The 23,613-nt window shown below is 41.5% G+C and overlaps 1 protein-coding gene across 3 annotated transcripts in view; it reads right to left on the bottom strand.

The window, feature by feature from the left end:
• The window catches only part of TPST1 (tyrosylprotein sulfotransferase 1), a 119,012-nt gene that overhangs the window by 33,814 nt on the left and 61,585 nt on the right, over window positions 1-23,613 (bottom strand). For all 3 annotated transcript variants that reach the window (XM_058680567.1, XM_058680568.1, XM_058680569.1), the window contains exon 3: window positions 11,834-12,032. In XM_058680567.1, the coding sequence (XP_058536550.1) occupies window positions 11,834-12,032 (199 nt within the window). The remainder of the gene's footprint in view (window positions 1-11,833; window positions 12,033-23,613) is intronic.

The raw sequence follows: 23,613 nt of genomic DNA, 5'->3' as shown, positions 1-23,613 counted from the left end.
GGAGCTGGAAACAGAGCCAGGACTTTAACTAGGACATTCTAATATGAGATGTGGGTGCAACAGCAGAGACCTAATTGCTGCACCAAATGCCCACCCCAATTACTTTTAAAATACAGCAAAATACTTGAATTAAAAAAAAATACTGATTTAAGGAAATAAATTTAGTTCTGTGGCTGTTTTGAAGGTCTACAAACATTCAAGAGAATGGAATATTTCTTCAACTTAAAGAAAATGTAAAGTTATTAAAACCTGAGCACAGAAAAATTTAAGCTAGGAGGAGTAGCTAAATAGTCATCATTTTTCAAATTTACCCAACTGGAAAACTCCTACTATAGCACAGAAACCCAATTAAAAGGAATACAGTTCCAAAAGGGAAATAGTTCCTGAAAGTGAGCCGAGATGTCTCACATGCCTGAGACTACATTTCCACCTCAGTTCCTGGATATGGTACCAGAAAGCTTCTATGAATACCCAAGGGTCAAGACTTGAAAACCAAGGCCACGATATGATCTTGCAGGTGGCTGAGCAGCATCACTAACTGGTCTCACAGCCATTAAAGATAAAACGCTGAACAAATTACACTCTTAACATTAGGATGATGTATTTGGGAAGATTTTAACGATGCTTAGAAACTTGGACTCCAAATTTATGCTGGGACTCATGTGTATGTAAAACCCAAGGGGGCTTCTTTGTTCCTGTGCTTCTGATCCAGCTTCCTGGTCCTGTACCTGCTGGGCAGCAGATACGGCCCAAGCACTGGGTTTTCTGACACTCAGGTGGGAGACTAGGGTGAGCCAACTGACAGAGATTCTCTCTTTCCCTCTGTCTCTTTCGCTGACCTTATATTTAAAAAAAAAAAAAGGGGGGGGGCCCGACAGCGTGGCCTAGCAGCTAAAGTCCTCGCCTTGAAAGCCCCGGGATCCCATATGGGCGCTGGTTCTAATCCCGGCAGCTCCACTTCCCATCCAGCTCCCTGCTTGTGGCCTGGGAAGGCAGTCGAGGACGGCCCAATGCATTGGGACCCTGCACCTGCGTGGGAGACCCGGAAGAGGTTCCTGGTTCCCGGCATCGGATCGGTATAGCACTGGCCCATTGCGGCTCACTTGGGGAGTGAATTATCAGACGGAAGATCTTCCTCTCTGTCTCTCCTCCTCTGTGTATATCTGGCTGTAATAAAATGAATAAATCTTTAAAAAAAAATAAAAAAATAAAAATTAAAAAAAAAAATGGACTCTGCTGGATGGACTACTACCAAGGAAGGCAGAATACTAAGTCCCACAGTTTCCTTCCTTGCTTGATTCAGGGTCAGGGGCTGCCAATGTGAGAAATTCGTGTGGGTTTTGTGAAGCAGAAGAGAAGCTGAAGCCATTACTCTCAAAAGATCAGTTGTCAGATGCAGTGGCTCCACAGACTGCTTCTCAAGCTCCCCCTCCATTCGTATGGCAGGCTTCACTGGCCTTTCCCAAAGCTCTCCCGGCAAAGTCCGACCACAACAGCTACATGTAGTTTTTCATACTTTTCTGCAAACTGTTGCAAACTGAGTTCCATTACTCTATGTCCACTCCAGAGTTTCAGGGTTAAGGCATTAATGCTTACCTTTCCAATATAGCTATATCTAATTCATCCTCTAACTAATGCTGTATACAGAGTATTCAGTATACAGTTTAAAAGAATTTGTGAGGGCTGGAGGAAAATAAGAGGTGCTCAAAGCTCACCTCCACCTCTGGAGCCAAGGACCAAAATAACAAGCAAATAGCCACATTTCATGTCTCCCTTGCTGAGTGCCCAAGGGACTGAGCAAGAGGGATAGGGGAACTCCGCTGGATAGAGACTGGGGATGATAGCATAATGAGAAGAAAAGAGTGCAGTCATTCAAGGGCAATTAAAACACCCTTGTTTCACTCTGGGGTACCTGCGGGGTTTCCATAGCTGGCTTCCAGCATTTCCTGCTCCTGTAGACCCAGGCAGGAAGTGGTGATAGCACAAGTAATTGGGCTGATGACATTTACATGATACCATAATAGAAGACCTGAACTGAGTTCCTAGCCCTTTGTTTGGGCTGGCCCAATCTCAGTCACTGATGGCATCTGGACAGTGAACCAGCAAAGGCAAGATCTGTCTGTTTATGGAATAAATAGATTTCTAAATTAAATTTTAAAATCTTGTAAATAAAATGATCATGAAAATGTATAGACCTTCAATAGAATTTCCCCAGTTTGTCCACATTTATGTAAGCCTTAAAATAGTAACATCCAGTAACACTATTAACCCATTAATATTTAATCTTCATTCATGAAAACCTATGGTGCTATAACACAGCAGCTCAATCTCTTCTGAGCTCTGACCTAGAGTCACAGGCATGTCCCTCACCGATGGTGGCCATGTCTGGGTACTAGAGCATTTCACAGGTAAGACAGAAACCCTGTGAACTGAACCTTAATAAACTAGTACCCAAAAGACCCTAATATCAAAACATAGCTTTCTGGTTATAAAAAACAATTCTCTCCCTACACCTCAAGTTTATTTTGTTAATGATAACCATTTTACTGAACATATGATTGTTAAGTGCTCAAGGTATAAAATTCAAATGGAATGGTAACTAAGGTTACCTACAGTACTTTTAAAAATAGAAATGATAAAGCATAGTACATCCTGACTACATTATAGAGATTGTCTCACATCATTACATTGAAACCTACCGCGTTCACATAGCTACCTTCTTTTGAGGAGAAGGAAGACATCAAAATGTCAGCATTTTAATTAAATCAAGACTATGTCATTGCTTTGAAACATAGTCATGTTCTCAGCTGAAGGCCTCTTGGGCAAATAGAAAAGTTCTTAGTTTGAAAGAAGCAGCACAGAGCACACAAATAATGATACTATAGGATGGTCCATGCCAGAGTAAAGGTACATTTCCACAGGGGCAATAGAAACAGTCTGTGACACACAAGGGGTATCATTTGTATCATTTGAGCTGAGTCTTAAAATGTCAAGATCTCAGAGGAGAGGAAGAGAAACAGAATAATCAAGGCAGAAGGCACAGGAAGGATCAAAGGTATAGATACATGAAGACGTTATGGGTATGAAAGGTGTGGTGTGGCTGAAAGAGTAAAGAATAAAGGCTGAAAGCAGAAGAGGAGTCCCATTACTCTCAGAACGTCAAAGGTTTCAAGTGACCACTACTGCCATCAGAGCAAGAAATACTAGAAAAACTAAATACTAAAAACTGCATATTTTTCTTTAGAGTGCAAAGAAGCCTAAACGAACCAAAATGCAAAGAAAGATGAGTTCTTCAAAGGTGGGCCTTGAGTCAACTGCCCAGCCTGGGTACAGATACACATCAATCAATAAATAGCTAGATAAGCAAACAAACAAGTAACAGTGGGACACAGGTGAAAACATCCGGAGTAGCCTCCAGCACAGTAAGAACCGTCCAGCTGTGCCAGCGGTGCGCCAAGGCTGATGGGCTAAGAGGGGTGGGAAGTTTCCAATCCCCTGTAGAACTGCAGCTCCAGTCCCTGCTGTAACTACAACCCAGACGTTCAATGATGTCACTAAACCTTCGGCCCCAAACTCCTTTCCTGTGAAATATTGATAAAGAAACCAACCCCTTATCTAGAGCACACAGGAAGATGGGGCTTTGGTTACAGGTCAAATCTCCACAAACACATTTGAATCTAGAGGTAAATGGAAATGAAAGCAGCTCACCTCCCTGAGATCTGAAACACCAGGCTAGCTAGCAGACAGAGAAAGAACATGGCCTCTCTGGAAAATACAACCAAAAACATCATCTATCTCATTTGTTACTCTTCATTTACGCAAAAGGTTTAGTATGTCACCCAAACTTTTAAGACATGAAAAAGCTAATAGGTATAACCTATAATTTAGAAAAGAAAAAAACTCAATAGAGACCCTTGGATGCAGACTTTAATTATTATGAACGTTAAACTGAGAGGAAGAGAAGAACAAATAGGTGAAGACATTTCAACAAACAGAAACTGCAGAACTGAAAAATAAATGATTTGAAATGAAGTCAATGTAAAGACTTAGCAAACAAGACATACAAGAAAAAAAGGATCAATAAATATAAAGATAGGTTAATTAAATCAATCAAAGCTAAGGACTATATTGGATATAATTAAGCAAGTTTTAGTGAATTTTCTTAAGATTTATATATTTTTATTGGAAAGTCAGATGTACAAAGAGGAGGAGAGACAGAGAGGAGGACGCTCTGTCCAATGATTCACTCCCCAAGTGGCTGCAATGGCAGGAACTGAGCTAATCCAAAACCAGGAGCCAGGAGCCTCTTTTGGATCTCCCACACGAGTATAGGGTTCCAAGGTTTTGGGCCGTCCTCAACTGCTTTCCCAGGTCACAAGCAGGAAACTGGATGGGAAGTGGGGCTGCTGGGACTAGAACCAGTGCAGTTATGGGAGGCGTATGTAAAGTAAGGATTTTAGCCACTAGGCTACTGCAACAGATCTGACTGGATTTTGTGTATCGGAGTCAAACTGCTCAATACCAAAGATAAACAGAAAAATGTAATGGCAAAGAGAAAAAAACCATTACATTCACAAGAATGTCAGCTGACTTCACATCAAAAAATGGAATACAATGAGATTTTTAATTGAAAATCCAAAACAATCTTGTCATCCAAAAACTCTGTCGGCCAATTATTACTTTAAAAAAAATGACTTATTTTTATTTGAAAGGGAGATTCACAAAGAGAAGGAGAGACAGGAAGATCTTCTATTCGCTAGCTCACTCCTCAAATAGCTACAACAGCTGAAGCAGAGCTGATGCGAAGCCAAGAGCCAGGAGCCTCTCCTGGGTTTCCCACATGGGCAACACAAGGGCCCAGGTATCAGGCTATAAGCAGGGAACAAGGTCCGAAGTGGAGCAGCCGGGACACAGACACCTATGTGGATTATTGGCGCTTGCAGGTGGAGGACTTGTCTGTTGAGTCACTGAACTGCACCAGACAAATCATTATTTTTAAAAAGATTTTATGTATTTATTATCTTTGGAAAGTCAAATAGATACACAGAGCGGAGGAGAGACAGAGAGCAATATCTTCTGTCCGCTAGTTCACTCCTCAAGTGGCCTCACTCCTCAAGTGGCCTCAATGGCCAGAGCTGAGCCAATCTGAAGCCAGGAGCCAGGAGCTTCCTCCGGGACTCCCACGCGGGTGAGGGTACCCTTAGGCCATCTTTCACTGCTTTCCCAGGCCACAAGCAGAGAGCAGGATGGGAAGTGGGGCCTCTGGGATTAAAACCAGTGCCCATATGGGATCCCAGCAAGTGCAAGGCGAGGACTTAGGCCGCTAGACTACCACACCAGGCCAAAAACAAATAATTTTTAAATAACAATGGAAAAAATAAACATATCTGATTATTTAAATTTTTGAAAGGTTTACTTCTTTATTTGAAAGGCAGAATCATAGGGAGAAACGGGGAAAAACAGATCTTTCATGAACTGTTTGAACAGTTGAGGCTGGATCAGGCCAAAGCCAGGAGCCTGGAACTGCATTCAGGTCTCAAGCATAAGCTTAGGAGCCCAGGGACCCGAATCAGAAACGAATCAGCACTCATAGGAGATGAGATGTCGGTGTCCCAGGTGGTGTGACTTCACCTGATGTACCACAGTGCCCCTCCAGAAAGTTGTTGCTTCTTTGTCCTGGAGTTACTACAACAAACAAAATTTTAAAAAATTAACTAAAAAGGGGAGATTATCGCCACCGGGAGATAAAAGTGGAACACTGAAAAACATTATATTAATCCAAAACAATGCTGGAAAAGAAAAACAAAAACTGCCAGGTGTGGTAGCCTTGCAACTGAAGTCCTTGCCGCGCATGTGCAGGATCCCACATGGGCGCAGGTTCGTGTCCCGGTGACCTCACTTCCCTTCCAGCTCCCTGCTTGTGGCCTGGGAAAGCAGTCAAAGATGGCCCAAAGCCTTGGGACCCTGCACCCGCGTGGGAGACCCGGAAGAGGTTCCTGGTTCCTGGCTTTGGACAGGCTAAGCTGCAGCCGTTGTTGCTGCTTGGGAAGTGAATCAAAGGACAGAAGATCTTCCTCTCTGTCTCTCCTCTCTGTACATCTGCCTTTTCAATAATTAAAAAAAAAAAGTAAATCTTAAAAGAAACAAAGGACAGATAGTCCAAATAAAAAACAAATAGCTAGATGTAATGAAATACATGAAAATGTTGCTGTGGTTATATTCTATTAGAGAAAGTAGACTTTCAGAGAGTAACATCAGAAATATTTTATAATGGTAAGAATTCTTCAAGACGACGTGGTGTGCATCTGAAAACAGTGACCCACAATAAAGGCCGCAGGTGTGGATGCTTGGCTCAGAGGTAAAGAAAACTGCTGAATGTATCTGCATCCCGAATCAGAGTGCCTAGCCTGGAGTCCCAGCTCTCTCTTCTGACTCATTTCCTGTTACTGCACACTCTAGCAGGCAGTACACGGAAACGCAAGCACCCCTCAGCCCTACCTTAGTGCAACTACGTCAATTCCCAGCTGTCGAAGCATCTTACCGCCTGGTTTAGGAGCATGACCTAACCTCCTTTCCCAGCTCACTTCATCTTCAAATCCTTTGAGTCTGCCGCTGTGAGCTCTGCTCCAGACACCTGCTCTGCCACGGACCGCTTTCTCTTCCTAAGCTATCTGCTCAAGGTTTCAACTATATATTCCAGGCATGTTTGGATCTGCTTTTCCACTTTAAGTTTAGCAAACAGATCTACATGACTTTAAAGATTCTGTTCCTCATATCTGCTCTCTGGCTCATGGATACCGCAAATTGAGATGGACAAAACCTCATCTCTATTCTCACTATAGATTCCTACTCAGTTTAGTGAACAATTTGTACATACGTACATCTTCCAGGTAAGAAACTACCAGTTTCATTTGATTCTCAAATAAAATTCCTAAGTCTATGAAGATTAAAAGCCTATTTCTGTGTATGTGTATGTGTGTGGTGGTGGTGGTGGTGGTGTGGTTGTGGAGACAGTTTGGGATGTAACTTAGGACACTTCTTACTAGAATGTGCTGTAATTTTGAAATTAAGGACTGTGGTCTCTAACCATCTGCTATTTACCAGGTGAATCACAGCAGCCATGAAGCACATGGTTTTCTGTTCAAAATTGCACACTATGTCCCTAAAATGTACCGACTCAGACATCACTATTTCCACACTACCCAGAACTGTATGCAAAATAGCAGCTTTAGGCCAAAGGATCTAGAATCTATATTCCCAGTCAGAAAATGTGTGGGTTTTTTTTCCCCTCCTACATTTTTTTAAAAAGATTTATTCATTTTATTACAGCCAGATATACACAGAGGAGGAGAGACAGAGAGGAAGATCTTCCATCTGATGATTCACTCCCCAAGTGAGCTGCAACGGGCCGATGTGCGCCGATCCGAGCCGATCCGAAGCCGGGAACCAGGAACCTCTTCCGGGTCTCCCACGCAGGTGCAGGGTCCCAATGCATTGGGCCATCCTCGACTGCTTTCCCAGGCCACAAGCAGGGAGCTGGATAGGAAGTGGAGCTGCTGGGATTAGAACCGTCACCCATATGGGATCCCGGGGCATTCAAGGCGAGGACTTTAGCCGCTAGGCCACGCCGCTGGGCCCCCCCTCCTACATTTTTAATATAAATAAGGGAATACCTTCCCCAGCCACCTTCCTATTCTGGAGTTCATCTGTCACAAGCAACAATTAGAGAATTCTTTCCAAGTACTGCTTTACAAACCTCATGATAATGCCAGAGTTATTAGAAGCAAAAAAAAAAAAAAAGCTTTAAAATTACAACAGACGTAGTTTACAAGGCAGTCTATGAAATCCACTTCATAAAACAAGAATGTCAGCTTGTATGCAGTTGCAGAGCTAAAAGAAAATGCAATCATAGTCCACATTTTTCCTTTTCTTGCTTAATACATCATTTCTTATTTTAAGAGAGGTAGAAACCAGAAAAAAAAAAATCCTTCTTCCAGCATGTATTTTAGGCCACAAGTGTATATAAAACAAATTCTTTAGTCACATGGAATCAAACCACTGCATTCTTCCCACCCTACCATTCAAAAAACCTGAGAAAATTTAGCCAAACCAACTTACACGTATGAGAACTGTAATGTCTCCTGCCTGGGAACCTCAGTATATCATTTGGTTTATTGAAAAAAAAAAACAAAACCTCTCAGTATTGTGCAAAAAAGAAAGCTGTGAATGACTGACCACAAGGAGATTACTGAGGACTGTAAAAGCAGGTTGCAAGACGGAGGCATGCTTTTAGGAGAATACAGACCACCACACTTCACAGGAAAGGCACAGCAACTGAGAGTGTGCATGAGAGAGAGAAAAATACTTCATCTATTCCCCAAAGAGTCACAGCAGCCAGGCCTGGGCCAGGCTGAATCTAAGCATCTGGAACTCCATCAGAGTCTCCCACGGGAGGAGCAGAGATCTAAGCACCTGGGTAATTACTTGCTTAATAGGAAGCTGGACCGGAAGCAAAGGGAGCCAGGATTTAAACTGGCCCATCAAAATCGGGTGTGAGTTACAGTTTAACCTGCTATGCCACAAAACCTCCTCCCATAAAACTTAAATACATATAAAAAATGTTTAATGTATGAGACAGTTCATAAAAGAACGTGTGCATATAGTTAATAAGCGGGAAATATTAAATTTATTAAACAATAAAATCTATCAAAATAAGCAGAACTCTTAAAATCACCCCATTTTGCTGGTAGCTTTACTATTAAAAGAAAACTATCAGTACATATCAAGCACTTTGAAAAACCTCAGATACTTTTTTATGTAGTTTGACTTTTATGTCTTAAAAAAGTCCTTGGGTCTGGCGTGGTAACCTAGCAGCTGGAGTCCTCATTTTGCATGCACCAAGATTCCAAATGGGCACCAGTTCTAATCCCGATGGCCCGCTTCCCATCCAGCTCCCTGCTTCTGGCCTGGGAAAGCAGTCAAGGATGGCCCAAGGCCTTGGGACCCTGCACCCGTGTGGGAGACCCCAAAGAAGTTCCTGGCTCCTGGCTTCGGATCAGCATAGCACCGGCCGTTGCTGCCGCTTGAGGAGTGAATCATAGAACAGATGATCTTCCTGTCTCTTCTCTCTGTATATCCAACTTTCCAACAAAAATTAAAATAAATCTTAAAAAAAAATTCTTAAACATGCAAAGGTCTTTACTGTAGTACAACCTGTCAAAGAGAAAACTTCAAACAAAAGAAAATTGGAAAAATGAATTACAAAACATTTGCCAGGGAACTGTGTCTTGTTTTTTCATTTACATACTTACTATAGTGTTTCAGGAAGGATTTAAGGTACCTCCTATGATAATGTTACTCAGCCATGAAAAATTATGCTTAGAAAGCATGCCCATAATGGGAAAGAATCTATGAATATTAAGAGAACAATTTTGATACACAAGCCTATAAGTTATGCAATTTTATCTTTGTTTAGCAAAATGCAGAGGAGGAAGTGAAATACATCAAATATTAAGAATGATGGATCCAGTTTTGTGGCATAGCAGATAAGGTGGCAGCCTGTGGTGTTAGCATCCCACATAGGCACTGGTTCAAGTCCCAGGGACTCCACGTCTGATCTAGCTCCCTCCTGATGTGTCTTGGAAAGCAGTGGAGCAGGATCCAAGTACTTGAGCCCTTGTACCCACACGGGAGATTCAGAGGGAACTCCAGGCTCTTGGCTTCAGTTCTAGTCGCTGCAGCTATCTGGGGAATGAACCAGCAGATGCAGGATCTCTCTCTTTCTCTTTAATTCTGCCTTTTAAACAAACAAACGTGTGTCGGGATGTTAACTTTATAGGCAATGATTTTTATTTCTTTATTTTCATTTTGTAAGTTTTATACAACGAGCTTACATTTTTAAAATAAAATATTCACATACATAAAAAGCTTAAGAAGAACAAAGATTACTTTAAAAACGAAAAAATCTGCCTTTATATGTAAATGCTTTACAAGACAGTTTTTCTTCACTAGTGATGAGTTAAAAAGCATTAATACCTCAGAGAAACAAATCCCTGTGGAAAGTAACCTTCAAGGAAACAGAGAGTTACTGCAAAGCTGTGGGGGAGAGAATGGTACTTAAACAGGAATTCCAGAGAAACACAAGAAATATTAATTTTGAAATCAAATATCTTACCAGTGAGCATACACTCACATGGGTGTTATGTCTGTACTGCAGTTTTTAAAAAGAATAAATATAGAAAGATGAAAACAGGCCATGGAAGAAGGCAACAAAGGGTTATGGTTCAATGGGTAGGGGAAAATTATTTCCAGTTTGAATCCCAGCTGCTGCAGTTCTGATGCAAATTCCTCCTAAAGCATCTAAGAGGGCAGTGGAACATGACCCAAGTGCGGGGGGCCCCCTGCCACCCACATGGGAGATCTCCAGCCTCTGGCCTGGGTCAGGCACAGCCCATGCAGCCATTTGGGGAATAAGCCAAGTGGATGGAAGCTCTCCTCTCTCTCTCTTGCCTCTCCTTTCTCACTCTGCCTTTCAAGTAAGTAAAAATAAATCATTCAAAGAATTCTGCTAAAAAGGCACATTTATGTTATTTAACTAAAGAAAAGAATGTGTAAGGTCTAACTTGATGAAATGGACTCAACTGGTAAAGTACTATATTTAGATTAACTCTTTCGGTTTTCAGAAAAAAAAAAAGATTCAAAAGATGAACTTTTTAAAAAGAAAAGCTATAATTTTACTTTAATAGCATTTTCATCCAAACAAAAGGCTGATGTATTTTACCTATTTAATACTTTTGCTAGGCTCTGACAGCAACATTCCATGGCTAAATTCTCACCTTGTAAGCACGGGGATCCCATATGGGTGCTAGTTTCTGTCCTAGCAACTCCACTGCTCATCCAGCTCCCTCCTTGTGGCCTGGGAAAGCAGTAGGGCATGGCCCAAAGCCTTGGGACCCTGTACCCACATGGGAGACCGGGAAGAAGCTCCTGGCTTTGGATTGGCTCAGTTCCAGTCATGTTCAGTGAAACAGCAGATGGGAGACCTTTCTGTCTCTTAGTAAATCTGATCTGCCATTCCAATAAAAATAAATAAATCTTTCAAATAAAATAAAAATAAATCTTTAAACATAATTATTCTAATGTAGCCAACATTTCATCTTTACATGTCAAGAAATTATGTTATCTAAACTTAAAAGCATAATTTGGTTTAAAGAAAAAAATGAGAAATACGGCCACTAATAATTTCATGTTTTTGCAAATTTTATTTACTCAGCTATAGGAATAAATCTCCACAACAATTAACCCCTCAGTTCTTACAAGAACCAGAGTAATCTTGAAAATGCAGTGTGAAACTTCTAAACATAAAGCATTCTACAAAGTTGAAACTTGCTCATTTAAAATAATTTTCTGATGAGAAAGAGCAAAAGAAGGGCCTGGCGTGATAGACCAGTGGCTGAATCCTCACCTTGCATGTGCTGGGATCACAAATGAGTGTCGGCTCATGTCATGAGGGTATACTTCCCTTCCAGCTCCCTGCTTGTGATATGGGAAAGCAGTGAAGAATGAGTCAAAGCCTTGGGACCCTGCACCTGCGTGGGAGATGTGGAATAAGCTCCTGGCTTCAGATTGGCTCAGCTCCAGCCATTGTATGCACTTGGGGAGTGAACCAGAGGATGGAAGATCTTTCTCTCTGTCTCTCCTTCTGTATATCTGCCTTTCCAATTAAAAAAAAAGAGAAAGAAAGAAACAAAGAAAGAAAGAAAGAGAGAAAACAAACAAGGAAAAAATACCACACAGAATTCAAGTTCCCCACCTCGTTTTCTCAGTCACTTACCCTTCTAGTGTTTTCCAGGATTTTTGGATCAGGCTTCCCATAGTTGGGTGGATTGGCATATGGGTCATATCCAAGTTTGGCAAGCATAGGTGCAATCACTGCCATGTCCTGTAGAACATCTGGAGGAATCTTCCCAACCCATTTTGACAGAGCTCCTACATTCACCGGCTTGATGACTTGGTCTGTAGATCTCTCCACTCTGCAAATAACATAATGTGATTACATACTTATCTAGACGTTTTTAAATGGTATTTAAAGATTACTGTAAATTATTTTTGGATAGCTTTAAAATTATAATTATCTGAATAACAAAGCACTCGGAAAAGTATCATCAGGTTTAACACATGGAGAGGGAGGGAAACAGAGAGCTTCCATTCACCGGTTCATTAGCCAAATAGCCACAACAGCTGGGACTGGGTTAGACAAAAAAAACCAGGAGTTTCACACAGGTGTCTTACATGGATGCAGGGGTCCAATCACTTGGACCACCCACAGTTGCCTTCTCAGATCCATCAGCAGGTTGGAAGTGGAGCAGCTAGGACCTATAACCATTGGAAAAACCTGCATCACAGACAGCAGCTAAACCTGTTGCGTGAAAACCCACCCCCATGAAAAAGAATTTAAGGTTTGTTTTTAAGATTTACATATTTATTTGAAAGCTAGATTTATAGAGAGACAGTGAGATGCAGATCTTCCATCCAATGGGTCACTTGCCACACAGCTGCAAAGGCCAGCACCGCACCAGGCTGAAGCCAGTATCATCCAGTCTCCCAGGTGAAGTTGTAGGAGCCCAACGACTTCGGCCATCTACTACTGCTTTCTCAGGTGCACTAGTAGGGAGCTGGATGGAGACATGGGACAGTCAGGACTCCAACTGAACCCAAGTGGATGCCAGCGCAGCATGGGCTTAACCTACAAGAGCAAATCCTAAATAACTTGACAGTAACTCCTGGCAACCTAAGATTTCTAGAAAAAGGGTCAGCTGAAAACATCTTCAAAAAAGTCTGTTGGCACTTTCATTACAATATCAAGGAGGGAAAAAAAGCAAAGATAAGATTACTAGAAAAGCCTCCAATTTGCTTGAATTACATAAAAAAATAGACTGATAGATGACAAAGCACTGAGTAATTGTAGAATCTAGGTAGTGCATGTATTCATTTTGTATGCTATAAATTTTCATAATCAAATATTGAGGGGAAAAAGCCAACTGAAAACCGCTAAGAATGCAAAATATTCACCTGTTGTGTTTCTGGCTGACTTCTTAGAGAATGTTTTCTATAGAAAAAAAAAAGAGCTGCTTATGGTTTTTGGTACAGGACTCAATCTTAACCAAATCAATGGGTTCTACCTGTTGGTCTGGCAATTTACTTTAAGCAGGTAGAGATTGTCTTCACTAGTTCACTAGTGAAAAAAACACCATGAAATGACATCTTTTAAATCTGAATTAGATTTTGGCCAGTGATTATAAAACTGAAGTTCTTGGGAGAGCTTTACACTCTCATAAGAAGTGTCTCAAATACAGTGTTCTAAAAATGGGGGAAGGCCTTTCATTTGACCTACTTCTCACTGCAGATAATCATTATCTAATGAGGAATTTATCCAAGGAGCTTTGCTCCTAAAAGAACAGGCAAACAGAAATATGTTGAAGCCATTTGCTCCAGCTTTTCAGCTAGCTCAGGTTTTTGTCTAGCTCAGTATGGCATTACTTTTTTCCCCTTTTAAATGTTTCTTCAGGAACTCATTTAACTCATTTTCCATGTCTGGTTTCATCTCTAATGATCTTTGCTTGCTATACATTTTTTTTTTCCTAAAGATTTATTTATTTGGAAGGCAGAGTAAACAGAGACAAAGATTATTTTCCATTTGTTGGTTCTCTCCTCAAATGGCCAAAATAGGCAGGGCTGGCTGATGCCAACGCCAGGAGCCTGGAACTTCACCCTTGTTTTCCATGTATCTTACAAAGGCCCACACTGGGCCATCATCTGCTGCCTAGTCAGATCCTTTAGCAGCAAGGTGGAAGTAGCTCCAGCAGAAGTGGAATAACTGGGACTGATACTCCAGAAAGAGATGCAGGCATTCCGAGCAGTGGCTTAACTTGCTGAGCCGGAACACCTGCCCCACCCACTGTTTAGTTTTCTTTTTTTACTTCTCTTTATTTGTTTTTAAAAATATTTACTTATTTTAACCAGAAATGCAGATTTACAGAGAAAGAGGGAGGGGAGGAGGAGAGGGAAAAGAGAAAGATATCTCCCATCTGTAGGTTTACTCCCCAAAAGGCCACAATGGCATGAGCTGAGCTGATCCAAAGACAGGAACCAGGAGCTTCTTCTGGGCCTCCTACCAGGCAGCAGGGGCCCAAGGACTTACGCCACCTTCCACTGCTTTCTCAGAACTTAAGCAGGGAACTGGATTGGAAGTGGAGCACTCGAGACACAAACCACAGCCATATAGGATGCTAGCACAGCAGGAGGTGGAATAGCCCTGGGCTTTTGTTTCTCAAACACTTAAAAAGGGGCATGGGGGAGGGAGGGACTGAGAAAAAGAGAGAGAGAGAGAGAGAGAAAGCAAGAAAGAGAAACTCTTCCTTATGCTGGCTCGTTCCCTAAATGGTCAAAACAGCTAAGCCTGGACCAGGCCAAATCCAAAAGACAGGAACTCCACCAAGGTTCTCCCACATGTGCATCAGCAGTTCAAGTACTTGGGCCGTCTCCAGTCGCTTTCCCAGGAACATTCGCAGGGAGCTGGAACTAAAGTAGCCAAGACTCAATGTGAAACTCTGGCATGGGATGCTGCCATCAGAAGCAACAGTTAAACCCACTGTCCCACGTATCAGTGCCTTCATTTACTGTCTATGGCAACTCTTCTACCACAATGGCAGAGTTCAGTAGGCTTTTTTGTTTTCTCTTTGCTGTTGTTGCTAAAGACAGAGTTAGAGAAAGGCAGACAGACGACAGGCTCAATGGCTGGAGCTGAGCCTGATCAAAAGCCAGGAGACTCTTCCGGGTCTCCCATGTGAGTGTAGAGTCCCTAGGCTCAGCCATCCTATACTGCTTTCCCAGGATACAAACAGGGAGCTGGATGGGCAGTAGGGCAGCTGGGACACAAATCGGTGCCCATATGGGATTTCAGTGCTTAAAGGGGAAAGATTAATTAAGCCATTGCATCAGGCTTCCTAAAATGGAACATTTTCCACTTTTTCTGTGACTTAAAATAGTTTAAATCACATTAGATACACATTATTTTTGCGCAAGCAAAAAAAATTCAATTGCAAGCCATCTATTACTTTTTAAGTAGTATCTGTTCATCATTTCTTAATCTCTTATCCTAATCAACCTATTTCTCCAACTTCAAAATCAGTCACTATCTCTATTTTCAAAGTTACTGCAAAACGTCTCACAAAATTCTTTCAAATCTGTGGCTATTTCTTCTTTCTCCACTATATAACATATTCTCTTTTTAAAACCGTCATCAATATTGTAAATGTTTACTTTTCATTGATCATATAAAAAGCATTTTCAAATTTATCCTTTTCATTTCTGTCCTATTTTTGTTAATTTCAGGTTTTTATCAGCATTTAGTGTAGGACCCACTCCTTTGTGTAAGATGTCACTCCACTGTCCTAAATCCCCAGGGGATTTGTGATTGCTTCTTATTCTTTTAGCTACTGGCTAAGGCAAACCAGTATTTCATTCACAGGCAAGCAGATTCTATCTTAAAATAGTACAGAAAAACTCATTAGATAATATAATAGGAGAATCGATAGTAGCATTAAACTAGATGTTCTGAAGACAAAGCAAGTAAAGTAGCCATTTTTTCCTAAACTCATGGGGATCTTATCATATGTGTATGTACTGCTGCCACACAAGCCACTAACATACGTAGGACAAGGACAGGCATTTTGGTATGTTGTGTTCATCACGGTATTTAAAGTGCCTAGAAGTATATTATCCTAGGCACATAATGGGAGCTTAACAAGTTTCTGTTGAACGTAACAATGTAACTGGGAAATGTTCATGTTTCTTCAGATGAAGTTGGCATTTCTAGATTTAGATTAATAGTAAAAGGTTAAGAAAACAAAAGTAAGATCTCTTTCCTCCCTTGTTTACCCTATCTTTTCCCTACGCTTCTGTCATGTTCCACGAAGCAGCTCTGGGGTGCTTTTGTTTCTAGCTGCTTTACTCTCTCTGTGCAGCAACATCTTGGTATTTGGCCAGGCCCTGCATTCTTTGCAAAGAACAAATCTGATTTACTTTTTCTGACGGACAAGTCATTGCAGAAACACCGATGTTTCATTTCTCAAGTTTCTAACCTAACTCCTTCTACTGTGGCCCTCCAACAGGAAGGAACAGAGCCAACCTAGTTTACATGGCTAATAACTGCCTTACACCTATTTTGAACTTCAAAAGTAAGATATGTGACCAGATATTTAAACACTATAATTCAACAGGGTGGTCAACAGGCTCAGTGAGACCTATGTTTATCTTAAAAGTTGAGTGCCACAGAATTGGTCCCATTCATTTGTATTCTGTGTACTGAAAACGTTAAATCTATTTTTTAAGTAGGAAAGGAATGGTGAAAAGATACCAACTAAGTAAGTTATTCGAAACTATATACTGAATGCAAGAAGGGTGCTGGGCTCTTAAAAGGGGGAGAAGAGGGAGGAGTATGTTTTCATCCTTCCTGTCCTTAAGTAGATGATTACTGGAGCGCCTCCTTCCTCTGGGGACCAGTACTGGTAGGGATATATAAACCTATCTAGCGGCCCGGCGGCGTGGCCTAGCGGCTAAAGTCCTCACCTTGAATGCACCGGGATCCCATATGGGCGCCAGTTCTAATCCCGGCAGCTCCACTTCCCATCCAGCTCCCTGCTTGTGGCCTGGGAAAGCAGTCGAGGACGGCCCAAAGCTTTGGGACCCTGCACCCGTGTGGGAGACCCGGAAGAGGTTCCTGGTTTCAGGCTTCGGATCAGTGTGCACCGGCCCATTGCGGCTCACTTGGAGAGTGAATCATCCGACAGAAGATCTTCCTCTCTGTCTCTCCTCCTCTGTGTATATCTGACTTTGTAATGAAAATAAATAAATCTTTAAAAAAAAAATAAATAAACCTATCTAGGTAACGTTACCAATGTTCTTTATTTGTTCCCAAGGATTTGAGTATAATCTCTTTGAAGCCAGAAGTACTTCCCTTAGCAGTTGTTACAGGCAGGTCTGCTTTCAACAAATTCTTCTGGCTTAGACTTATTTCTCCTTATTTTTTGAAGGCAGTGGGTTTCAGGTGATGCTTCTCGTTTCAACGATGTGAACATTTTCAGTTCCTTGATCTCATGGAGGAGTTTTCTTAGGTGATGGTATGCTTTTTTCTCACTGCCTTATTCCTTCGCTCTTTGGCTTTCAACTATTTCATTAGGGTATGTCTAGTTGTAGCTCTCTGGTTTTGTCCTACTTGAAATTCCTTAGATGTCCAGCCATGAATTTTTCGACACCTGATGGTATGTCACAGTTTTTAGATTTTGTTAATTTCTCTTAAGTATTATTTTTCTTCTCAGAATGAATAAAACCAACTGTCCTATCTTCAACTATGCTGATTTGTTGCTGTTGTTACTGAAATCTGCTGGGCCCCATGTGTGCATTTTTCAGTTCAGTTACTGTACTTTTCAACTCCAGAAAATCCACCTGGTTCAGTTTTATAATTTTTATCTCTTTATTGATGTCTTCAATGTGGTGAGATACCGTTTTCATACTTTGTTATTTCTTTAGAGGTGGTTTTCTTTAGTTCTTTGAGGATATATTTTAAGTAGCTGATTAAAAGTTCCTCAGGAAAAATTATTGTCAGCTGTTTTCTTTTTTAACTCCTTGCCTTATACTTTTTAGTTTAAAAATTGGACATTTCAAAATTATAAAGTCATAATTCGGGGAATCATATCCTTTCCCCTGGTCACAGCTACCACTCACTGTAGTAGTTGCTTTACCTATTTAAAAATGATTATGTACATTTTGTGTTCTTTGGTGTTTGTGGCCACTGGAGAATATTCTGTTAGTTTAGCAGCTGGCTGATAATTTCCTTAAATGCCTAGAAACAAAAATCTCCCAGCCTTTGCAGAAGGGATCTGTGTAGGTTTGGTGCTCACTTTTAATAGTCTGTCAGTTGATTACACAATTGGCTTAATCTTCCCTTCTCCAGAGCCTCAAAGTCAGTCAGGCACATAGCCATTTACCTTACCAGGAATATATGACATTTTTCAAATGTCCTTACAGATATCTCATGCCCAGTTTTTCAAATGAGTCTACTTGTTACGCTCAGTGTTGTCTACTGAATCATGTACCAATAATTATTTTCTATAAATACTTTGGATAGCTGTTACTTTCCAGGCTGTCGGCAGATTCAGTAATGTCCAGCTCTAAGTTAACAGAGATACAGCAGAGGCTTTTGAATCAGCCTTCCAGGATCACAAAATGGAGTTAAGCAAATAATGACAATTCTTTAAGAGTGAGGTCCGTTCTGTTCTTCCCATACTGGGAACTGTTATTTCAACATCAGCTGATATGTGGAACAGGAAACAGTACAGGGCTAAGTTGAAACACCTCAAATCTCATTATTCTTACTGATGTCTTATAATCTTAATTACACATTTTTAGAAGATTTATTTACTATTTTATTAGAACGGTAGATTTACAGAGGAGAGACAATGAACGAACTTCCATCTGCTGGTTCACCCCTCAAGTGGCTGCAACAGCCAGGTCTGAGTCAATCCGAAGCCAGGAACCAGGAACTTCCTCCGGGGCTCCCTCACAGATTCAGGGTCCCAAAGCTTTGAGCTGTCCTCTACTATTTTCCCAGGCCACAGACAGAAAGCTGGATGGGAAACAGAGCAGCCAGCACACAAACTAGCACCGATAAGAGATCCTAGTGCATGCAAGATGAGGATTTAGCCACTAGGTCATCGTGCTAGCCCTTAATTACACTTTTTTTTTTAAATGAATAAAGGATCTCCAAGTTATTTCAAGTCTTTGCATAATCTCCGGAATTCTGAAAAAGTTGATTCTGACAGTTTTGGTCAATTCTGCTGCTGTTCTTACAGAAGGGTAAACCAGATTTGGTGTCTGGTGACGGTTTACTGTCTGCTCCAAACATGGCCCCTCACATGGCAAAAGAGAAGGAACGAACAAGCTCTCTCACCTCCTAACATCACATTGGAGATTCAAGCTGAACACATTAGTTTTAGAGAGACCATAGCACAGAAAGATGAGAATTCTAAGAATCAAAAAAATGTTAAGATATAACAAACTGTAATAAGAGTGACTGTCTTTGATAGGCTCATGAGCTGACCAGACAAAGCTGAACAGGAATCTTTGAGCTTGAGGCTATGTCAACAGAAATTCCAAAACAACAAAGGAAAGAGATTGGGAAAAAAAATGCACAATAATACACACAAGATGGAAATGTCACTGTTTATGTCAAACAGTAAGCAGGCTGTCTTCCCCGATAGAGGAAGAGCTGATCCAATCAACGGAAGTCTTGAACATGAAAAGGCTGAGCAAGAGGAAAATCTGCCTGCCTATTAAATCCCAAGTAAGTAGGATTAAAAACTGAAATTTGTGTGTTTGAAAAGATAAAACTGATAAACTTCCAGTTAAGCCTAAAAAGTTACTGCTGGGCCCAGTGTGGCAGCCTAGTGGCTAAAGTCCTCGCCTTGAACGTGCCAGGATCCATATGGGCTCTGATTTTAATTCCAGCAGCCCTGCTTCCCATCCAGCTCCCTGCTTGTGGCCTGGGAAAGCAGTCGAGAACAGCCCAAAGCCTTGGGACCCTGCACCTATTTGGGAGACCTGGAGGATTCTCTTGGCTCCTGACTTTTGATCGGCTCAGCTCTGACTCTGGCAGCCGCTTGGGGAGTGAATCATTGGAGGATCTTTCTCTCTGTTTCTCCTCTCTGTATATCTGACTTTCCAATGAAAACATAAATAAAATCATTAAAAAACATTACTGCTATCAGAATGAGGTGACATCATTACAAATTCAATGCACATTAAAAGGATAATGAAGGAATAACAAGTCTATATCCACAAATCAGTACTTTAGATAAAATGTATCAATTCCTTGGCAGCTACAACCTGCCAAAACTCACAAAGAAGACCTAGACAATCTCAACCAGGTCTATATTTGTTATAGACACTGAAAAATTGGCCCGGCGGCGTGGCCTAGCTGCTAAAATCCTCACCTTGAATGCACCGGGATCCCATATGGACGCGAGTTCTAATCCCTGCAGCTCCACTTCCCATCCAGCTTCCTGTTTGTGGCCTGGAAAGCAGTCGAGGACAGCCCAAAGCTTTGGGACCCTGCACCCATGTGGGAGAGCTGGAAGAAGTTCCTGGCTCCTGGCTCTGGATCGGCACAGCACCGGCGCGTTGCGGCTCATTTGGGGAGTGAATCATCGGACAGAAGATCTTCCCCTCTGTCTCTCCTCCTCTCTGTATATCTGACTTTGTAATAAAAATAAATAAATCTTTAAAAAAACAAAAACTGAAAAATTTATAACCTTCCAATTAAAAACCCTGGTTCCAGACAGGTTTACTGGTGAATTCAACAAAACATTTAATAAGTAAATAATGTCAATTCTTCTTTTTTTTAAGATTTATTTTTACTGGGGGGCCCAGCGTCATAGCCCAGCGGCTAAAGTCCCTGCCTTGAATGCCCCGGGATCCCATATGGGTGCCGGTTCTCATCCCGGAAGCTCCACTTCCCATCCAGCTCCCTGCTTGTGGCCTGAGAAAACAATAGAGGATGGCCCAAAGCCTTGGGACCCTGCTCCTGCATGGGAGACTTGGAAGAAGCTCCTGGTTCCAATTCAGCTCAGCTCAAGCCATTGTGGCCAAATGGGGAGTGAACCAGTGGATGCAAGATCATTTTCTCTGTCTCTTCTCCTCGCTGTAAATTTGCTTTTCCAGTAAAACTAAATCTTTTTTTTTTTTAAGATTTATTTATTTTATTTTATTACAGTCAGATATACAGAGAGGAGGAGAGACAGAGAGGAAGATCTTCTGTCTGATGATTCACTCCCCAAGTGAGCCGCAACGGCCGGTGCTTGCCAATCCAAAGCCAGGAACCAGGAACCTCTTCCAGGTCTACCATGCGGGTGCAGGGTCCCAAGGCTTTGGGCCGTCCTCGACTGCTTTCCCAGGTCACAAGCAGGGAGCTAGACGGGAAGTGGAGTAGCCAAGACACAAACTGGTGTCCATATGGGATCCCAGCGAGTTCAAGGTGAGGATTTTGCCACTAGGCTATCGCACTGAGCCCTGTGCCGATTCTTTAGTATCTTTTTCAGAAGATAAGAACAGAGAGTATTTCCTGATACTATGAAGCCATCATCACCCTAATCACGAAAGAAAACTAGGCCAATATTTCTGATGGACATAAATGAAAACATTGTCAGCAAAATATTAGCAAGTCACACCAAACAACACAGACAAGGAATCGGCTGTGGTTTAATTCCAAGCATGCAAGGCTTGCGCAACATGCTAAACAACAACTAAAGAGGGTGGCCGTATGCCACAGTGGTTCAAACACCGCGTTAAACATTCACAAAAGACTGCCTGGGTTTAAGCCCGAGTTCCCGCTTCCTGCCAATATGTACCCATGCAAAGCATCAGGTCACGGCTCAAGTACTTGGTCCCCTGTCACCCAAGGGGGAAACTCAGATTCAGTTCTGGGCTCCCAGTATCAACCTGGCACAACTGCAGACGTTTCAAGCATCTGAGGAATGAATCAGTGACTAGAAGCCCCAATTCACTCAAACACACACACACACACACACACACACACACACAATCCATTTCTCTCCTCTTTTTCTCACCTCTCTCGTCCCCAATAAAAATGGAAGAGAGAACACTGTGGTTTTCACCTCTCTCTTCCTTTCAAATAAATACATAAGTAAATGGAAAAAATGATCCAAAATTTTACCATCTTGCAAGTCAAGGATTTAGCCATTGAGCCATCTCATCGGGCCTAAAAATTTTACCATCTTATTAAGAGAAGAAGAAAACTTACTTCATAAAATCCAACATCATTTATGATTTTAAGAAACCAGCTAAATGGAATACAATGAAAGCAGCATTAAGGGCAAAGGTCACAGCATTTAAAAAACATTTCCTGTTAAAGATCTTTAGGACAGAAAATGGAGAACAAACCAAATCCCAAACCAGCAGGAGGCAAAGAAGAAAAAGGGTCAGGGCAGAAACGCATGATTTTGAAATTAAAGGAAACTAAAAGAAAAAGGTCGACAAAACAAAAAGTTGTTTTTTTTTTAAAGAAGATAAAACAGATAAACCTCTGGTCGGACCAACAAAGAAAAAAACAGAAATTCAAATAAATAAAATTAGAGATAAAAAAAGGTGACATTACCACCAACACCGATGAAATATAAAGGAATCCAAGAGACTACTGTGAAGAACTATATGCCAACAAACTAGAAAACCTCAAAGAAGTGGATACATTCCTGCATTCATATGACCTACCAAGATTAAATCAAGACATACACAAGATGGAAAGTCATTCCTTGCTCATGGCTTGGAAGACTCGATATCATTAAAATACCTAAACTACCTAAAGAAATCTAGATTCAATGTAATCCCGATCCAAACACAATGATATTCTTCATAGAAGTAGAAGAAACAATCTGAAAATGTATATGGAATCACAAAAGGCCCAGGCCAAAGCCAGAACCCAGGGGCTTCTTTCAGGTCTCCGACGTGGCTTCAGGGTCCCAAGCACTTGAGCCATCCTCTACTGCTTTCCCACGCAGTTTGCCGTGGAACAGCCATGACCTGAACCATGGCCTATATGGGACATTGGCTCTGCAGGCAGCAGCTCAGTTTGCTATGCCACAGCACTGACCACTCAAGGAGGGTTTTTTTTTTTTTGAGATTTAACTTATATGAAAGGCAGGGCTACATTTGTCAAAACTCATAAAACACACAATACCAAGAGAGAACTTTCATGTCAACTATGGACTCTGGGTGATAATGAAATCAATACAGATTCCTCAGTTGAAACAAACGTATCAGTGTCATTTGGAATCTTTCCATACAGGTATTCTGCACATGCGCATGAGAGGAACTCTGTTCATTCTGCCATCCCGCTCAATTTTGCTATGAACCTGTGACTGCCAAAAGTTATTTTCGTAAATTAAACAGAACATTAGCCAGCTGAGGAATAATTTCATGGCGTCACATTCATGTGTCAGTAGAATGCTAAAAAACAGGAGGAGTTTAAAAAAAAAAGACACAAAATCTACCCAGGAAAAGCTCAACATATTCCATGTAGAAACATTTCTAGAATGCAAGTTTCTACAGACAACAGAAACCCTAAGGGCTTTGGGGAAATGGAGTTAATCAAAGTTCCCTCACTGTCATGACACACAGGAGGCCTGAAAACCGGTAAGTTTTCTATTGGTCAGCAGGCCTGGGAGGCCCCAGCACACCAACAGATTTTTGTCAGTCAGTAGGCCCAGGGACTGATCCAGTCTGCTATGTAACTCTCACTGCTTTCGACTGCTTATAAAACATACGTAAGAAGCTGAGGACACAGCTGAGTGCAGATTCTCTGCTGTAGCTCGTCAGCTGCCACGAGCATGGGCATCTGTCTCCTCTGTATGTTCAAGAACCGTCGTGAGAACAGAGCCCTCTGAAGTTCTTACGAATCTCTTCTTGTTGGAGTTGAACTGCAGAACCCAAACATGGTCAGCTTCATTCCTATAAAACCAACAACTTCAAGGAAGTAGAAAA

The sequence above is a fragment of the Ochotona princeps genome, chromosome 24, assembly GCF_030435755.1.
Source record: "Ochotona princeps isolate mOchPri1 chromosome 24, mOchPri1.hap1, whole genome shotgun sequence".
NCBI classification, from domain to species: domain Eukaryota; kingdom Metazoa; phylum Chordata; class Mammalia; order Lagomorpha; family Ochotonidae; genus Ochotona; species Ochotona princeps.
This window is presented reverse-complemented; position numbering and strand designations above follow the sequence as displayed.